The sequence below is a fragment of the Solea solea genome, chromosome 4 (genome assembly GCF_958295425.1).
Source record: "Solea solea chromosome 4, fSolSol10.1, whole genome shotgun sequence".
Lineage (NCBI taxonomy): Eukaryota > Metazoa > Chordata > Actinopteri > Pleuronectiformes > Soleidae > Solea > Solea solea.
The window spans coordinates 11,528,962-11,546,935 of record NC_081137.1 but is presented as its reverse complement, the minus strand read 5'-3'; the positions used below and the strand labels follow the sequence as shown (position 1 = coordinate 11,546,935).

Below are 17,974 nucleotides of genomic sequence, written 5' to 3'. Positions count from 1 at the left end.
AGATTTCACGACCAGACCACGCCTCCTCACTTCTCCGCACTCTCCCTCCCTCAGCTCTCAGCCAATTTCTTGGCATTTTTTTTTTCAAAATTAGGCCTCAGAAGAGGGGTTTTTGTTACACTTTAAATCACCGCAACATAAACATGTATTAAATGAAATCAAACTGAGATGATCAAGTAACATGAAATTGTTTTAGCATAACTTGCTAACTGCTAGCTTAAATCATTTGGGTGTTGCCATTTTTTAAGTTCATGAACTGTTTTTTTTTTTTCATTTTCTGGGTGATGAGGCGATTGAAGCTGCTCATGAGGCAGTGATTCACATATTTATCTGTATGAACAGCTTTGGATTTGGCTGCTTTTGTGACGCTGCTGTCAAGCGGCCGCTGGCACCGTGTTCTGGTGATTGTTGACACAAAGTATATGGTAAAAAGCCACAGTTGTCCAGCTTTGGTTTGTCGTGTTGTGTGGAGGGTGTGGGTCCAAACATGCCTCATATGCCCTGGTGATTATCGCCACAAAAAAAAATGTTGTACGTGGTGTTACCGTGGTAAACTGTTATTTCCCCTGTTCTCAATAATGGTTTTAAAAGAGCAACACAAAGTTGTGATTATCCGCTGGTTGAAGAAAGCTTCCATTCTCTGCTATTTAATGTAATTGCAATGTCATGAAAACTGATTGTATTAAACCAGCTCTAAAAATCTGGCCTCAGTCAACAACTGATACCAATCTTGTGTGTGACAATAATGCTGCTGTTTGTAGAGAGGAAACAGTGCAGGTTATTTGGCTGATTGGAGGCAAGGCTTAAGTCGGAGCCTTTACTTCTTACTCTGCGGTGGAAAATCACAGGCAATGCAGACAAAAAATGTCTGTAAGACAAATGAGTGTCTGAAGTCTTCTTTCATCCCTCTGTTCATAAAAACAGGCTGTGAACGAGAGTTAATTGCTCTATTTTAAATACACAGCCGTCGCAGAGTGAACGTGCATATCACAATGCTTCCTTCTGTGACTCTACAGGCACCAGACGTGAATGTTTGTGACGATCGTCTGGGTGAGGAGAACCTGTGGAAGAGCGAGGTGAGGAGGTGCATGTCTGATGTATGTCGATTGTCCAGTGTCTCTCCTGCTGTGTTCTCAGTCGTGCTCACTCGGACGGTAACTGGAGATTAGACTAGTGAGCTGGCAGGAGAATGTGAGGAGCGATTTCTGTAGACGTTTGTGTTCAGCTCAAAGCAGCTCATCGTCATACAAAAGACAGTATTTAAGACTGAAGAAAATGACAAGGCACCAGTCAATGTGCAAATAATAATCTCAAGGTTTCAAAAGAAACCTTTCAGTTTTGCAAAACTGAAGTTCACTTTTAATATCCGCTCTATGAGCTTATCACTGTCTATAATTTGTCTCATTATTTTCCACAAATTACAACTTCTGGAGTTTAGCTACAGGCAAGTGGACTTGCTTTAGTTAAATGAGGACTTTTCACCTCTCATCCTGGAGGCTTGTTCAGTTCTGACTGACTGGTGGAAAACTCCAGGTAGTTAGTCTCTGTAGACTGGATACCTGTCTAGAATTTAAAAGACATCTAAAGTATGTCAAGTTACTGATACCTCAACTCCTGAAGATACAAAGAACCTTCAAGGACAAATTATAGTATTTCATAAACCATCGTGTCACTGTTGAAAACCTCAGTTTTTTCAAAAATGTTTTAGGTGTGTCTAAAAATATGACTTCATGATGCACAGGAGCCATAGTTAGGTCAACTCGTTCTCAAACACGGTGTTGATATAAAAACTCTCCTGTTCACTGTGAGTCACTGCTCCAACGCTACACTACTTACTATCTGAGATGTCTTTGTCCTGCAAATGTGTCTCATACCTGGATGTAAAAACACACAGAAAATCTCTGACACTTTTGTATCTGAAACTCCTAAAGATGAGGAATTGAAGTAGAGGAGAACAGAAAGAGGAGCAGACTCCTGCTGTGAGGCTTGCAGGTGCTGCTGATAAAGAGGAAGAGGGAGAGAGAGGGTGGACGACTGCTGCTAAACTGCCTCTGCTTGTGTGCAATATGTCGTGAAACTAACACCAAAATGGTGATTATGTTGTTTCTCTACATGTTATCAGAGCGTTTACGATGGTACGCTGACAAACCACGATGCTCACGGCCCTCACTTGAGAGGGAAAAGCAGAATAGTGTGAACATTTGATGAATCTTGATCAGTATGAAAAGGAAAGCTATTATTTTTAGCCATGAATTAGTGATTGATTTTTTTTTTTTTTTTTTTTTAATACTGTTTTTATTGTGCTTAAAACCAATTCAATGATGACATATGGCGTATTACTCTCTTAATATACTTTTAAAATGATGATTATAATTAACATCAGATAATGAATGACCTGTTGATTGTTTAATTTCTCAAATCTGAGGTCAAACATTCAGTCATTGCAAGTGATGCAGTGCATAGACATTATACACACACATACAGTATATAGTCTTTGTTTTATTGCTATTGAAATTATATATATTATTATAAATATATAACAATATATATTATATATAATATATAATATATCATTTAATTTATATTAAATTATATATATTATAAAATTACATTGCAATATACATTGTTATTGAGTTAGTCCCCAGCCACTATGTGGGCCCTTTAAGGGTTATATTAGTGCTGACAATATGGTACCAAGCAGGTTTGTTTTTAGGTTTCCATGGTGGCCCCACCCATGTCAGTGCCCAGTTAGTACCTTTTCCCAGACTACTTGGGTCCTAAGTGGGTACTAAGTGGGAATTTGCCTGAAGTGGACCATTTAAGCAGGTCCCATATGGATTCAGTAACATGTTCCCCACTTGGGAAGCCCAAACACAGGTGGGGACAAACCCGATTGAGACCCAGTACGAATAAAACCCTTATGGGGCCCACATGGATATGCTAAAACGAGCCTGGCATCGCTCTTGATAAACATTATTTTTTTTAAAGAGTTAAATCTTCCTCCATAGGTTTGACAAATCGTGTGATTCCTGCACCGTACACTTAAAAAATGTCTCTCTGGTTAATGAGTGTGTTAGTCAAAATGCTTGAGATGCCTCTGGAGTCGACATTTCACTGTCACCCTGTTGAAATGAACATTAGGAATCTCCTCTCTTTCTCGCTCTAATAAGAAAAAAATCTCCTGTTGATCTCCGCCTGAAGGCTTACTGGGATGTGATAACCCAGGTGAAGGACTACTGCAGGCGTGTTTTAGATTGTGCTCTGATCAAGAAGGTTATCACAACATCATCTTCCCAGACGTTTGGAGGATGATAAAAATGAATCTCCGTGAAAAAGGACTTACAATCAAAATCTCTTTCTCCAATCATAGAGGAAACCTTAGAGTGTGCACCATGAGGCTGTGTCCAATTCGGTGAAAATATCTAAATATCTAATTGTCAATGTTCTGTTCAAATATTCAACATTCAAGAAATATTATGTTTCCATGTCTGTTCAGGCTGCTGATAAAAAGGCTTATTATAAGGTGACAGAAACCAAGACATTTAAATTAAAACCAGATTTTGGGAACAATTTACATTGCAATACAGTAGGAACATGGTCATAGTATGGTATACCATAATACCATATTATTTCCACAGCAAATTCCATTTTGGTAAAAACAACATATTATTGTAGTAATAAGAGGTAATATCATAGTAAAACCATGTTATTTCCTATATAGGCTACCATCAGCCACACCTTCACATAGAAAGGTTTGCGAATCAAAAGAACAATTATTTGATCGTTACTATATAAATATGATGGCTTTTACCATACTTTCTTTTATTGCAAAATTATTATTATTAAAAGTAATGTTTTATGTATTTTCACATTTCCCCTTGGATTGTACAGCATAGGCACATTCCTTTTTCAGTTGTTGGCACATTTGTGTTAAATGATTTTGCTTTATGTTTAGTTTTTTTATATGAATGTAACTGAAATAAATATATTCATACACTCATTCATTCATCCATTATTCATTATCATCATAGCCTTACCACATTGTTACTGTACTGTAAATGTAAAGTGTTACCCAGACGACTAACAACGACTACCTGGGACATTCTCCGTAAAAACAATGACACACCTAACGAACGATGAGTTGAGTTGATTACACAGATAATTATCTCACACTGAAATGCTCCACTCACACTTCGTATTCCCGTCTTATCCCAGGGTCACGTGAAGGCATCACATCTGTATCATGACATGAATTCAAATGTATCAAAACCCCTCAGCTTCGATCGCTGCTCCCTACATATCTGCGAATCCCGTCCTACAGAATTTCAAATGCCATATAGCTAATAATAGATCTGCTAATTAAAGCAATTTATGCGTGTTTTTGGGGCTCTTCGGTGAGCCATGCTCTGGTGGGAAAACAGTTCGTTATGCCGCAGTCTTCACTTAGTGAGGCTCTGAACTCTGTCAGTGACGGTTGGGGAGAGATGAGAGACAAATGAAGGAGAAAGAGGAGAAAGAGTGAGGGAGTGGAAGAGGAATAACTGCTATTTGTACATCACTGAACCATTATTTTATTAACTTATCTTAGATTTAATGGTCACACTCGGGCTGATTGATATCAAGCGTGACGGTACATCTATTTTCTGTGCTTGTCTGTATTAGTGTGAACGTAGGGGAAAAAAAAGAAAAAGAGATGGAGCTTTTTATTGATACTATTGATTATTAGCCGCCTGAGTGGAGGCATGGAGGAATCCTTGGGAAGCATCTCTGAGGTCAAGCCATGCAGTGACCTTTAAAGCTGTCCTTTCAAAATATTAATTCACCAAGTAACACAAATCTTGGAGGAATACAGCATTATTCGAAGAGCATGTTGCTACCACCGATCAATACCAGCACAGATGGACAAATTAAAGGTCCGTGTTGGGTTGTTTCAGACAAACAATTTGTCGAAGGTCCTATACACATGGAAACAGAACGAAGCGCAAACGATCTTTTTCTTTGTCATTTTGGAAAAGTGTTCCGTAAACACAGCGTCGTTTAAGGATGTAGCACATATGCCAGGCCAGTATGTGGCACTGTATTGTTTTGTAGAATGTTTTTACATTACATTACAATGTCTAAAATCACAGAAGAAAAAAACCTGGACTTCGTGTGGATGGTCCTTATCCCATCTCGGGATAAAATCGCATAGATTAGTATATTCATCTCAACATTCTGTCTAGTGTAAAAGTATTGAAGTCAAGTGCCTCAGCTGTGGCCACTGACCTCAGAACATGAACCCAAGGCTGAGGAAGAACAAAGCACAGACCCCTGAGAGTCTTATAGCCAGATGAGCACAGACAGCAGTTCACTGAGGATCTTTCAACACTTTCCTTTAGGAGGAAACAACAACAATAATAATAATAATAATGATGATAATAATAATAATAATAATAGTACAAATGAGATTAAATAAGAGATAATATAGAGGTAGACTGGTGAAAAATAATTACAGCATTAATACTGGCCTATTAATCTGCATTTTAATCTATTTAGTACATTTACTCACTTTTGTTCGAAGAAACTTGATAAATGCTTACCATTTTTTTATGTGTTGCAATTTAGTGCAGACAAGGTGTGTATATCATTTCTTATTAAACTGTAAAAAGAATGAACTGGCCAACATATTGACCAAAATATGGCGTCATATATCAGCCAAACTAAACATTTGAAAATGGCAGCTGAATAAATTCTGCGCTTCTTTTTTGAGGATGAGCAGAAAGGGTTGCAGGAGGACGCTGCAGGCAGAGGAGCTACAGAGGCTTTGCAGGAGAGGCAGATAGTTATCGATCTTTTTTCAGAATGAGCAGTTGTGTGTGTATCTCAGCGTGAACACACTGTGTGTGCGTGTGTGTGTGCCAGAGCAAAGGTGTGATGACCTGTGAACTCCCAGCCCACAGGCTCTTTTTAAAGCTCCGAGCAGCCTCCTTTCTCCCAGAGGTCGCTCCCCACACTCGGCCTCGCAGCACCGCAGGAAAACAGTGAGTAAACAAGGGAAGCAATTATGTATCACAGCTTTCAGCAAACAATCTGAACGCACACACACATGGAAAACAAGCTTTCACTAACATCATTATGTATTCATGTATGCACATTCAGTCAGACCCAAATAATCCCTGCAACATCTACAGAGGTTTGATAGACAAGAGAGATACGGTCTCTACGGTTATTCTGCCTCAACAGTTACTGCTGAAGAAAATAAAGTTCTTATGTGCATTTTCCGGAAAGGCTGATCTTCAAAATTGACTCATGTATAACACACATAATTTAAGATTTAAGGCGTTAATAAATATGGATGTAGTGCTCAATATTTTTATTCCGCCAACTGGAATCGATTGCAACAGGGACTAAAGTTAAACATACAAAATAGTGTAACATTGTCCCTGAGCGCCACGATATTGTTTATAACTAACTGACTATTTAGTTGCCTTTGCCAATGAGGTTGTGTTTTCGTATGCATTGGGTTTATCTCTACGTCTTGGTTAGCAGCGTCCTCTCTGCAGCTTTTAATGGACCTACCTGGATTTATTGTGATGGGTAGATGATCATCCAAGTGTGTTTCTATTCAAATTTGGTACATGAACAAGATATCACATTTTCAAGAAAGCTCTATCTCTTATGATGGGTCAAAACTCATCAGATTTGAATGACATTTGGTGTGTATATGCACAATCAGACACTCTACCAAAACATTATGGATTACAGATTTAAATTAAGTTCACATGTTTATATCTCAGTGACAGACCAGGATGAATCTTTCCACTGTGTTTGTGATTAACAGATTAACTCACTTTAACAGAGGTGGAAAAGCCGACCACTGGCAGTAGGGATGGTGTTAATCACCTTTTTTTGGCAGGTTCACCAATCCATGGTATACATGCTAATTGAAGTGCGAACGGGACTTTAGCCTTAGCTTTACCTTAAAGCTAATTAGAGCTGAAAACTAAACCTGTCTCAGAGTTGCTGTCAGCAGTGAGAAATTAAATTATGCATGGTAAATTAGGGAGCATCCACTGTGGATTTTTTTTTTTTTTTAAAGAGGAGTTTCAGCAGATACACTAGGAATTAAGATGAAGAAGCAAGACAGGAGGACTACATTTATCTTACTCTGTTTCTTATTCCTACCCGACGTTGGCGTATTCCAGCAAATGAAGAACATGTAGCTACTGCAGATGCTCTGCCACCAAAATGGTCTCCGGTGAAGCTTATTAGTTGCATTATTTCTAAGGAAGCGCAGAGGGAACGCCGACAGTTTCATGGAAGAAACAAAGGCAGTCTCATTGGTGTACAAAGATGTTTGATCAGCCCCATCATCCGTAGCAGAGAAGTCCTCATTAGCGGCGAGACTCTGCCCGTCACTGTCACCACCACAAAGACTGCAGGGGCGCTTGTTAGCGTAGGGGGACGTCACAGCGGGCCAGCCTTCCCCAATCAAGCCGTCATCAGTTAAGGTCCAGCTTTGTGTAACAAGTGTCGCGCTGTATTGTCAACAGTCACCCTCTTGCCGGCCTGTGAGTGTCAGTCGCCAACGCAGCATTGAGTAAGTACATGTGAACTTTGACCTGTGCATGACTAACTCCAGCGGGTCAGCCAGATGTCTCAGGGAAACGGTTCCCCGGTGGGTTACTGCACACACTGTAGTGATGGAATTAGGCTGCATCGCTGTGTTCTGCTGGTCTCAGAGCAACTCCTGTACTGACCTCTCCTCTGGTGTCACACGTGTGCGAGGGTCTATAAAAGGTAGAATACGCCACAGCGGACATTGGTCACTTGTGTTAAAGTCATTAGCCCAGTTTTTTCATCAGACTGGTACACGGACACCCACTCACGTGTGGGGACTCGTGGAAAAAAAACATATTTTAAATACTCACATATCGAATTCTAAGCTCACTTAAGTCGACAACGTCTTCAGAATATGTGTTTTATATTATTTATTCTTCATCCTACATCCTTTCCCGTACTGTACTCTCTAAATTGCTGCACAAAAGGGTTTAAATCCCCATATTCACAAAATAACACGCTTGAACTTAATGTCTTGGGCAGCAGAGGATCAACAACTCATGTGCTATGACGGTTTGAAGTTGCTAAAAAGAAAATCTATCAATGCAGGTGTGAGTCGACCATGATATAAGAGCACAGGACAAGGCCATTTGTTTATTTATCTCCATGGTGTTTACACACCTTCAAACAAAGCAGGCAGAATGGCGAGTCGAGCTGCAGTGTCACTCTGGGGACGCATAATTAAGATCCGCGAGATAAAAGGCCATTTCAACACCAACATACGCCATTTAGATTATTATGTAGCGCCAATTACCATTGGCAGATTCATTAGGCAGAGATTCAACTTTGAAAGCTTAATTCTTTAACGATGGACCACCGTAACATTTTATGCCACAGTCAAAACAACATACAGTGGAATGAGATGGTATACAAAAAGCACAAAGAGTTGAAAAAACATGTCACTAATTGGGATTTTACGTTGGAATGGTGACTCACTTGAAACATGGCTGCCAACAGGAACACAAGGAGAAACAGATTTTAGCTCATGGGATGAAATCAAAGCCTGGTGAAATTATATTAAACACATGTTTTCTGACTGGAAACTGAAGTTACTGTCGCTTTGTGATCTGCTCACTCCCTGCACCAAAGTCCATGAAGGAAATCAGGCTGTCTAACAGCGAGATAACGTCGCACACGTGGCACAGCTAGTGCTCAGAAAAAGTACCTCATACAACCACACTTCATAAAAAGCCGCCGTTGCTTTACACTGCCATGATTTTCAAGAACAGGCATGTATGTATACCTGGCACATACTATACTGTTAAAACTCCCTGTAATCTGCGATGCGATGACAATGTGGAACACGTATAATCTCACAGGTTCGAACACTTACATTTACTAGAGAGCTAATAATTTATCTCATCTCAGTGGTCAGTGGTTAGAGCCCATGTCAGACCACTTCAAATAATCAAACTCTTGACTTTTAATGTCCATGTGGTCAGTTTAGAGTTTAAAGGAGAACTGAACAGGTTCTTATGTTGCAGCGTAATGGTAAAGGATCAGAGAGTTTGAAGGAGAATGTTTTCTGACAAAAGCAACAAGGTCCTCGAGTACTTAACCAAATTTATCGGCCTGGAAATTTAGAAATGGAAAATTGGTGTCATGCATATTTGCGTCTTCTTGATGTGGATCGGCAAGATTGAGTATGTTTCCCTTTTTGGAATTACCACTGATGCTTAAAGAAGGACTTACTAAAAGGCTGTATTATATCCACATGTCAACACTACCTCTTCTCCTCGACCTTTGGCTCTAAAGACAACATTTATAAGCTTTTTTTTTTTTAATAAACTGTATAATTTTCATGTCCATGCATGATGTATGTGAACATAGTTATTTCAGCCTTCTAACATGAGCGGGAAAGATGGAAAAAATAAATGTTTAAAAGGAAAGTCAAGCACCAAAGAGAGTGTGCCATCACTCAGTGTCAGACAGGAAGACTGAAAACATGGGTACTGTTCATGTTACTGACAGCTGTCTCTGTCAGGAAGACTACAATGCCAAGATGGGATGTGAGGGATGCTTGAAATGTGTGTTTTCCATACTTAAGTCTGTTGTTTGGATAATGTGTGCACTATTCTTTCTGGATTACTGGTAAATATTATGACATAAGCTTTTACCAAAATATCCACAAAGGTGTAACTATACTGTTATATTGTGTTTATAAAATACACAATGCACACACAAACACGTATGTGCATGCACTTGGAGGTGCTTCACGCACAATGTCAATCTGCCCATCTGACATATCACCACTTCCTTTCACACTGACTTTCAAAATAAGAGCAAGTGACTTTGGCTTTTCACTACTTCCAGTTCAGTACTTCCTGCATGACCGGAGCACAGACTCCGTCTGACACAGTCACTGGACTGAAATACAGCAGCAGGGGTTGTGATGCGGCTCGCCTAATGTCACTAAATACACCAGACTCCTCTGTCAAATGATGAGACTTTGGACATTGCCATGGTTCCAGGTGTTTAGGATTGTTAAGTATTTTTAACTGATCTACAGTTCGGGCATTGCTCGCTTTGATTCTTGTATCTGAAGTCTTGCTCATGCCTCTTCCTGTGACGGTACTGACGAAGTCACGCATAGTGACAGCTCAGCTCGCTTGGAAACCTTCAGGTACTAAAAAAAAAGTACCAGGTACCAGGTACTGTCGCTAACGCCAAGGCAAGGCGAGGCATGCCGTGCTAGTGGAAAAGGGACTTTGGGAATAAAAAAATAGCTTACAGTCGTTGTTCTTGTAAAATGAAATACAAATGTTATCCATCCATCCATTATCTACCACTTTATCCTCCACCGGAGGGTCGCGGGGAGTGCTGTGCCAACCTCGGATGACATAGGGCGATAGGCGGGGTACACCCTTGGACAGTTGATATATTTTTATTATAGTAGTTATTATTACAACACAAAATAAAGTGGTTTTATGTAATCCACATTTGTAAAGCATTAGCAGTAACAGGATGTAGTTACACTTGTGGCACAGATGTGGTAGTGACAGTGTGTTCTGTGGACAGGAGCCCTTCATCTTTAGCGTCATTTAACCAGATGCTCCTATATAAAAATGATGTTATTTTAATTGGAGCCATGCAATCATTCCATGTAAGTGAAGTGATGTCACTGCATATTTGTGGTCCTTCCTGGTGGGTGGAGGATGTTTCCCGGGACTGTACTAAAATACTTAAAAAAAAAAAAAACTTGACTGGCTAATATCAGCTATATGACAAAAGGCTTCAACAATAAAGAGTTAGCTAATTATGTTGAGTGGAAAAAATGTGGTCTGCACTCCAACAAGGACAACACGGACTTCATATATCTCAGTACGTCCTGCCAGAGGACTGCAGTCGAAATGAAAACCTGCTGGATAAAACTGGCAGACTTACAGGAGTGCATACAGGCGTTTAAACAATTAAAGAAATGAATAAATATATGGAAATGTGTTATTTGTCAGTCTTGACAATGAGGCTTGAACTCTCTTAAGGTCTCTTAATGAATCCACTTTACAGATATTCCAAGAAGTCCCTACAACATAAGGAGTATTCTGCCCCCCCACCCCACCCCCTCACATAAAATACAGCATAATACAATACAAGACCACGGCCTGACATACTGATACACAGACATTCAATCGTGTAAATCAATAGATAGCAACAGAACACAAACTGGATACCAGAAGAAAAACACTAAAAATATCAACTTTCCAAATTCCTTGTCACACGACACGATGGAATTCTGCAAGTTGAGAACGTAGATTGATATGGAAATGAAATACTAGTGTTGGCTGGTTCTATAGGCGTATTGTGCCCAGTGATGTATGTATAATGTTTGAACTGATCTCAACAAGACTGTTTCTGTCATTGAAATACTGAAAATGTCAAAACATGTTCTTTAAATGGTTGATCAATGAATGAATCAGTTCATTATTAACCAATATCGGATTGTTATTGTCAGCATCGCCCTATGCCGTGTAACAAAAAACAAAATTGGCATCTTATATATGACCCTAATATCAGTCAACCTTTGTTGAACGATGCACTTTGTTTACCTTTGTTTCTCCTGAAATTGCCTTAGAAATAGGGAGATGAATACTTGAACTGTTGGACCAATGTCACAAAAAGCAAACGAGATAACAAAGTATCCTGAATGAATGTGAAATGTCCGGACGCCAAGGTGCTGCGCCATGGGCCCCAAAAAGTGTCCATGAGCCCATTTTGAGAACCACTGTTGTACATTATCAGTAGATGGAGTCTTTTTTTTTTCTTTCCAGTGAAACAAGAAAAAAAAAGAACACACACACACCCTTTACTGGTATGTATCCATGAAAGCGGTTCTAACACAATCATTAAACAACATAATTCCCTCTTTTTTTTCCATTCAGACACAAATAATTTCCACCGCTGTGACGAGTGCTGCATAAAAGGCAGCGTTTCACTGATGTGTACCAATTATGGAGAGATGGGTCACTCTCAGCTTGCAGGCTCCCAGCATGGAGTCAGGAGCTACACACATACTGATTCTGCTGCACCGAGGAAAAGGGTGTGTTGTGTTCAAAGGCGGCTTTATGGCACTTTTTTCATGTCTGAGATCAGCATCAACATCAGAACCTAGAGTAAATACCAATATCAGTCTTAGAAACCCCTTCAACAGCCAAACTGTGAATATCACACAATATCACCAGTTCAAACACATAATGCACCAACTGTGTCACCACTTTTCTGCTCCTGTAAATAAAGAAAGCCCTCAGCATGACTCAGCTAAAACGTGTTCACTTTCTAACATTTGATATAAAAGTGATTCACAAACAAAATTCAACTCGACATGTTTCAGCTTAAACGCAGCCTTCTGCTCACACACTGTCTCTCTTCACAGCCGGAGATTCACGCATAAAGTGATGTGAAATTTAAAGCTGTCGTGCGTCATTTTTAAATCATTTTAATTGATTTCTAAATGGACAAATGAGAAGTCCGTCAGCCCCACGTGACTCTCTTCTCTTTGTTTCTCGGTAGAGCAGGGTCCGGATCGCCAGCGACATTCCCACACTGCACACAGGAAGCGGTTTGTTTCGTGTCAAGACGGGAGGAGGCGACTTAGCGGCGTTGTGCTAACAAAGCAGCCATGAAACTTTTTCATTCGGCAGTTTGATTGGGACAAATACTTTTAATAATGCTATAGTCTCCGCCCGCCCTGCGCTGCTGCTGTATATGCACAAATGCACCCTCAGTCAGGTCTGATAGTATGTGTTTGCAGATGAAGGAGGCAACTTATGAATGATGTTACAATGTTACGCACTGCAGCTTTAATTTAAAAAAAAAAATTAACCTGATATGTGATATGTTTAGTATCAGCTCATCCCTACTTTTTTATAATATAACACATAGTTTTGATCATCATTGTTATTATTTTAAGACTCGTATAAACTACTGTGCTAAATGTGAATGTAAATACAATAAAGTCTGTTTTGGGAATAAACAGCTCGTACCTGAACAGATGTGTAGAAATGCCAATAGACAGTGAAGTGCCGTCCAACAGGCAGGCATCATTCAAATCAGCTGGAAAACGGTGTAAATCCAGTGTTTTTGTTGTTGGTTGTTTCATTAAAAGCTCAACTTTTTGCAGAGTTGATGTTAGGAAGCGGGATCAGGATCGGACTGAAATATTTAGATAAAGTGTTCAGCAGCAGCAGCAGCAGCGCTCCTCTCCGAGTGTCCTTCTGCTGGAGCCAAACTTCACAACATCAGCCCGAGGAGTCATCGTTATTAGAAATAATCCACTTCACTTGGATTTCCTTTCCCACTCGTGTCCAACTCCTCACTCCCAAATGCTGCCAACTTCGCGGAATTCATCGGTCATAACAGGCGATATTAGTTCCACTGCGCAGGGAGGATAGAGAGCATGGCATGCACGGAATGGGACGCGTCTCCACTTTAACGGTTTAAACGTGCAGTGGCTTCATCGGATCCCTTCTTTACTCCGGTCTGATGTGACTGCACGGCGCTGGTTGGATGAGGCACCGCGCGTCTTCTGCGCACTGCTCCACTGATCCACTGCTCCGCTTTGGTTTTCCTCACTAAGTCAGAGGCTTTTTTCTGCTGCGCACAGGAGATTCCTGCGAGTCAGGCACCATTTAACCGCACAAGGATACACAGCAGTCACAACCACTTTGTTGCGTAAAAGGCTCGTCCCTTAAGAAAAAGACTCCTACAAAAGGCTACAAAGGAAAACTCCAAACTCCTGAGTGTGAATGTTAAAATGTGTAAATTAAATGTTCAAGTCACACTATCCTGGCAAACAATGTGTCGTTTATTGATTTATTGATTATTACTATTCTTTTTTTCCTTGGGTAAACTACTGTCAACTGACAGTTGCTTTGAAACACAATAACAACAACAATTTTCCAGACAGAACTTTACTTAGAAATACTGTATTTGTCTGTATATGACAGTATTTTCCAATATAAATAACCTTTTTCCGCTGTAACTTCACAATTGTGTCATATGATGCTGTGATTCAGCACTATTTTTCTTACTTTTCCTGTATAAATACTGTTCTTCATACATTTAACTTCACAGTTGTGTCGTATATTACTGAGATGTAGTCGCATTTTCCTTTATAAATATTGTATTTGTAATATGGTCCATTATTGCAGTGAAACCCCTGTTAAATCCTGGAACTAATGTGGAGAAATGCAGGTTCCTGTGTGTCTTCAGTTAATACTGATTATTATGTGACCTCACTTAATGGTTCATACTATTTTTATCCTCCCATCAAGGTGTGTTCTTCCCATGTGTCCTTATTAAAATTTGAAGCAGCTTGTATAGGGAGAATATATATATATATATATTCTTATTCATATATATATATATATATATATATATATATATATATAGATATATATACATATATATATATATATATACAAATATATACATAGAGGCATGTAGATCTATATGTAGAGTAAACCACCAGCAGCAGCACTGTGAGATCTTATTTCCATGAGGGGTAAAGATATCGATCAAGGTTTTTCCTCCTGTGACCTCTCAATGCACCACTGGGAAATTAAGACAAGCCGTCTATTTTTTAAGTCTATTAGAAAATAATTATCAAACATATCATGTCTCGATATTAAATATGCTAAAGTAATAATCACATCCATTATCTTATGATAGAGGTATTGTGCTCACATTAAATAGAATGGACTGAGGAAAAATGAATCCACCCTGAAGTACATTGTTGTATCACTGGCCAAGCCCCAGATATGACTTCTACACTCTGAGTGTGTCAGCACTCCCCCTGCTGGCTGCAGGGCTGAAGCACATGCTTGTAGGTAGGCCACTGTGTTTTATTATTATTTACTGGTAGTGATAGTGGTGGTAGTAATAGTATAGTAGCTAACCTCTGTCTTTATTAGAAACGTTCCAATGTGTGTGCTTTTATTGTGAATTATGCTTTTATTGTGAAATATGTTTTCAAGATCTTCAGTGGTTTTGGGTCGCTTTGCAAATTCCTGTTGCTATGTCATTAAATCCCCTCAAAGCTTGTCATCACGTTTCATTTAACGCAAACTCGAGGTAATGTAAAAACAAAATTGTACAATCAATGTCCCTGCAATAACAGTTAATAAAAATACTTTTATTTTGTAGTTTCTTCCTATAGTGTGTCATCTTTTCACTGACATTTTCCTGTTCCCAGTCCTCATTTTTACATTTTTCCCTTCTACTTTTGGAATATGTTTTATGTTGCTTTTGCTGTATACTGCGGCCCTGCATCCGTGTCCATATTGTTGAAAACCTTCTGTAACAAAGTTTACTTACACAGCTGTGATTGCCCCCCTATCCTGTCCTTTAATCAGTCTTAGTGGACCCGAGCAGGGCCGTGACAGTTTGTAAACAAGCAGTAAAGTACAGAGAATTACAGTCTCATCACAAGCACATTACTGCCTTTGTCAAATATGCACTCTATTTCTTTTGATTCCTCTCCACCCCTCTCATTTCTCCCTTGTATTCGTCTTGATTCTGTCCAGTTTCTCTACTCTCTTCAGCACTGAAACACGTGTACAGCTGTGCCACGATCCTTCTTTAAAAATAGCGAGAATAAAATCTGTTTTGGGAGTATACACCGGAAATCAAAGTCACGGAAAGAGTGTCTCGGCCCAAGACAGAAAGCAGGACAAAAACCAAATCAGTCATATAACATAGTTACGGAGCCCCAGACATGACATTGGAAATAAACTTGTGCCAAGAAATACTAATTCGATCCCACAAAATAGGTGGGGATGGACAGAGATAGGGTGATTGGGTGAAACAGAATATTACGTAAGAGGCAGGTTAGTTTACCGGCAGAGGTATGACTTGGACGCGAGTATAGATTTCACAAAACCTCTACAGCTAAATGTTTCTGCCGCCAAATCATTTACACATATGTGTCCAATGAGATCAGATTATTCAGTTTCACACACATTTGGTAGAGAAGGAAAAAGGTAGAGAAGAGAAAGAAGGTAGAGAAAGAGGTAGAGAAAGAAAAAAATAGAAATATTTATTTTTATTCCTCACTGTGGCTCTGTGATTCTCACTATACGACCGTATGACAGAGCCCTGTTGGTTAAACCTGACTGACTGCAAAACAGCACAGTAATACTGTGGAGGACAATATGTTCCTGGTCATGAAATGTCTACATAATTAGTCTAAAATCATATTGCTCTTGGGAATAAGCGGGCAGCTGTGAACAGAGAGCTTAAACAAATTAAGGTTAAAGGGGATGATGGGGTTCAGCAAGGCCTGGTGTTTTATTCACACCAGGCTTTCAAATAACAACAGATGCAGTGCTCGTGGCTATATGTGCAGGGGTTTGTTTAAAAAAAGAAAAAAAAATCACACTTTTCACAGTTGGTTAAAACCCAAAGCCTCTCCAACACCAAATATTTCCAGGAACAGATGGTGGAAAATGGTCACAAAAATATTCACGTCTTCGTGGCAGCAAAAATGCATAAAATGGCAAGAATTCAAGGAGACACTGCCAAGCACTGATACGTTTTTGTTTTTGTTTTTTTATTTTATCATTATTAATAAAGTGGTTCTCTGGAAGCTTCTGAGCCAGGAGAGAAAGAAAAAAAAATCCACAAAGCCAAATATTTAAGAAGGGATAAATAACTTGGAATCTCCATGGACTAACACTGGGACTCAGCCAGTGGTGTGCACAAATATTTCAGGGGCTCGAGTGAAAAAAGGGCACCAACTCATTATTCATTCATATTTATTCATTCATTTAACTAACTATACACTCATTCAGATGTTTAATAGGCCTACTGTTAAATGAAAGTGGGAGTTCCTATAATTCCTTTTGTTTATATTTAGAACAGAACAGATGGCAAAAAACAGCAAGGTCCCTTTAATATGGAACTATCCAAGGCCAAATGTCTGTATTGTGTCATAAATATAACATGTGTAAGGAGGCAACATAACAGATAAGATAATTAAAGGAGCCACAAACTAGCCAACAGTCAACATTACAGTGGAAACACAACAACTGGAGCCACTTTAACTTCATTTCTAATCTCTATGCATCGCTATTACTATATACTTATTGTCAAAATTAAAAATAAAAGAAGAAAAGACAAAGAAGAAGTGAGGTCAGTCAGTGGAAACAAGTTTCTACAAAAATGACTACAGTAAAAACACAATTTTCTTGGAGAAATTCCACCTCTAGTTCAATTTTCAAGAATTGAAGCTATGGACCATATAAAAACCACTGTTTGTGACAGCTCTTTGACTCCATCCATTCTCCCTATTGTGGATATATCTTCGCCTGTCACATTCACCCTCCATAACACATCGGGGCAAGAGCTTATACAACCACCCGGACTCCATTCTTCCTGACCTTTCCCCAAATTGGCAAAGTGACAGTCGTGTGTTTGGTCATATTAGCTGTCACCACTTTCTTACAACTTCTCACAATGACACTGTCATCTTTCTTTCCCTGGCCAGAGATTTTAGATATGAAAAAAAAAAATCATAGAGAGAGAATCAGAATTTTACCTGAGTATGTCTATACAGTGAGCTGCATCAGATTGAAGCAATTAATTTAGTCGTTTAGGTTTTTTGACGTGTGGTTGTATGAGGTACTGACACAGCCCTAACACACCTGGAAACCTCATACAACCACATGTCAAAAAACCTCTTCAAAGACTGGGCAAAATGCATAATAAGCTGTGCATTAAAACATAAAATTCCAAACGTATTATTTCAACGTGCTGCAGGTTTTGTAATCTCCACACCAAGGAGTCCGCAGGGAGAGAAAAGCTCACACTTAAAGCTTTGTTCCTCCTCAACACATCCCTATGTCAGAGCCCTTATCGTTCAAAATCCAAGTAAAAGGCA

General features: G+C 39.4%; 1 protein-coding gene across 2 annotated transcripts in view; it reads right to left on the bottom strand.

Moving 5' to 3' along the window:
- Nucleotides 1–17,974, bottom strand: part of LOC131458375 (roundabout homolog 1-like) — a 128,738-nt gene that overhangs the window by 98,860 nt on the left and 11,904 nt on the right. The window contains exon 1 of one of the 2 annotated variants that reach the window (XM_058627432.1): nt 13,080–13,711. The exons of the other annotated variant lie outside the window; for it this stretch is intronic. Within the exon in view, the coding sequence (XP_058483415.1) occupies nt 13,080–13,140 (61 nt within the window). The 5' untranslated portion in view covers nt 13,141–13,711. Of the gene's footprint in view, nt 1–13,079; nt 13,712–17,974 lie in introns of those variants that run through there. 2 annotated transcript variants of the gene reach the window in all.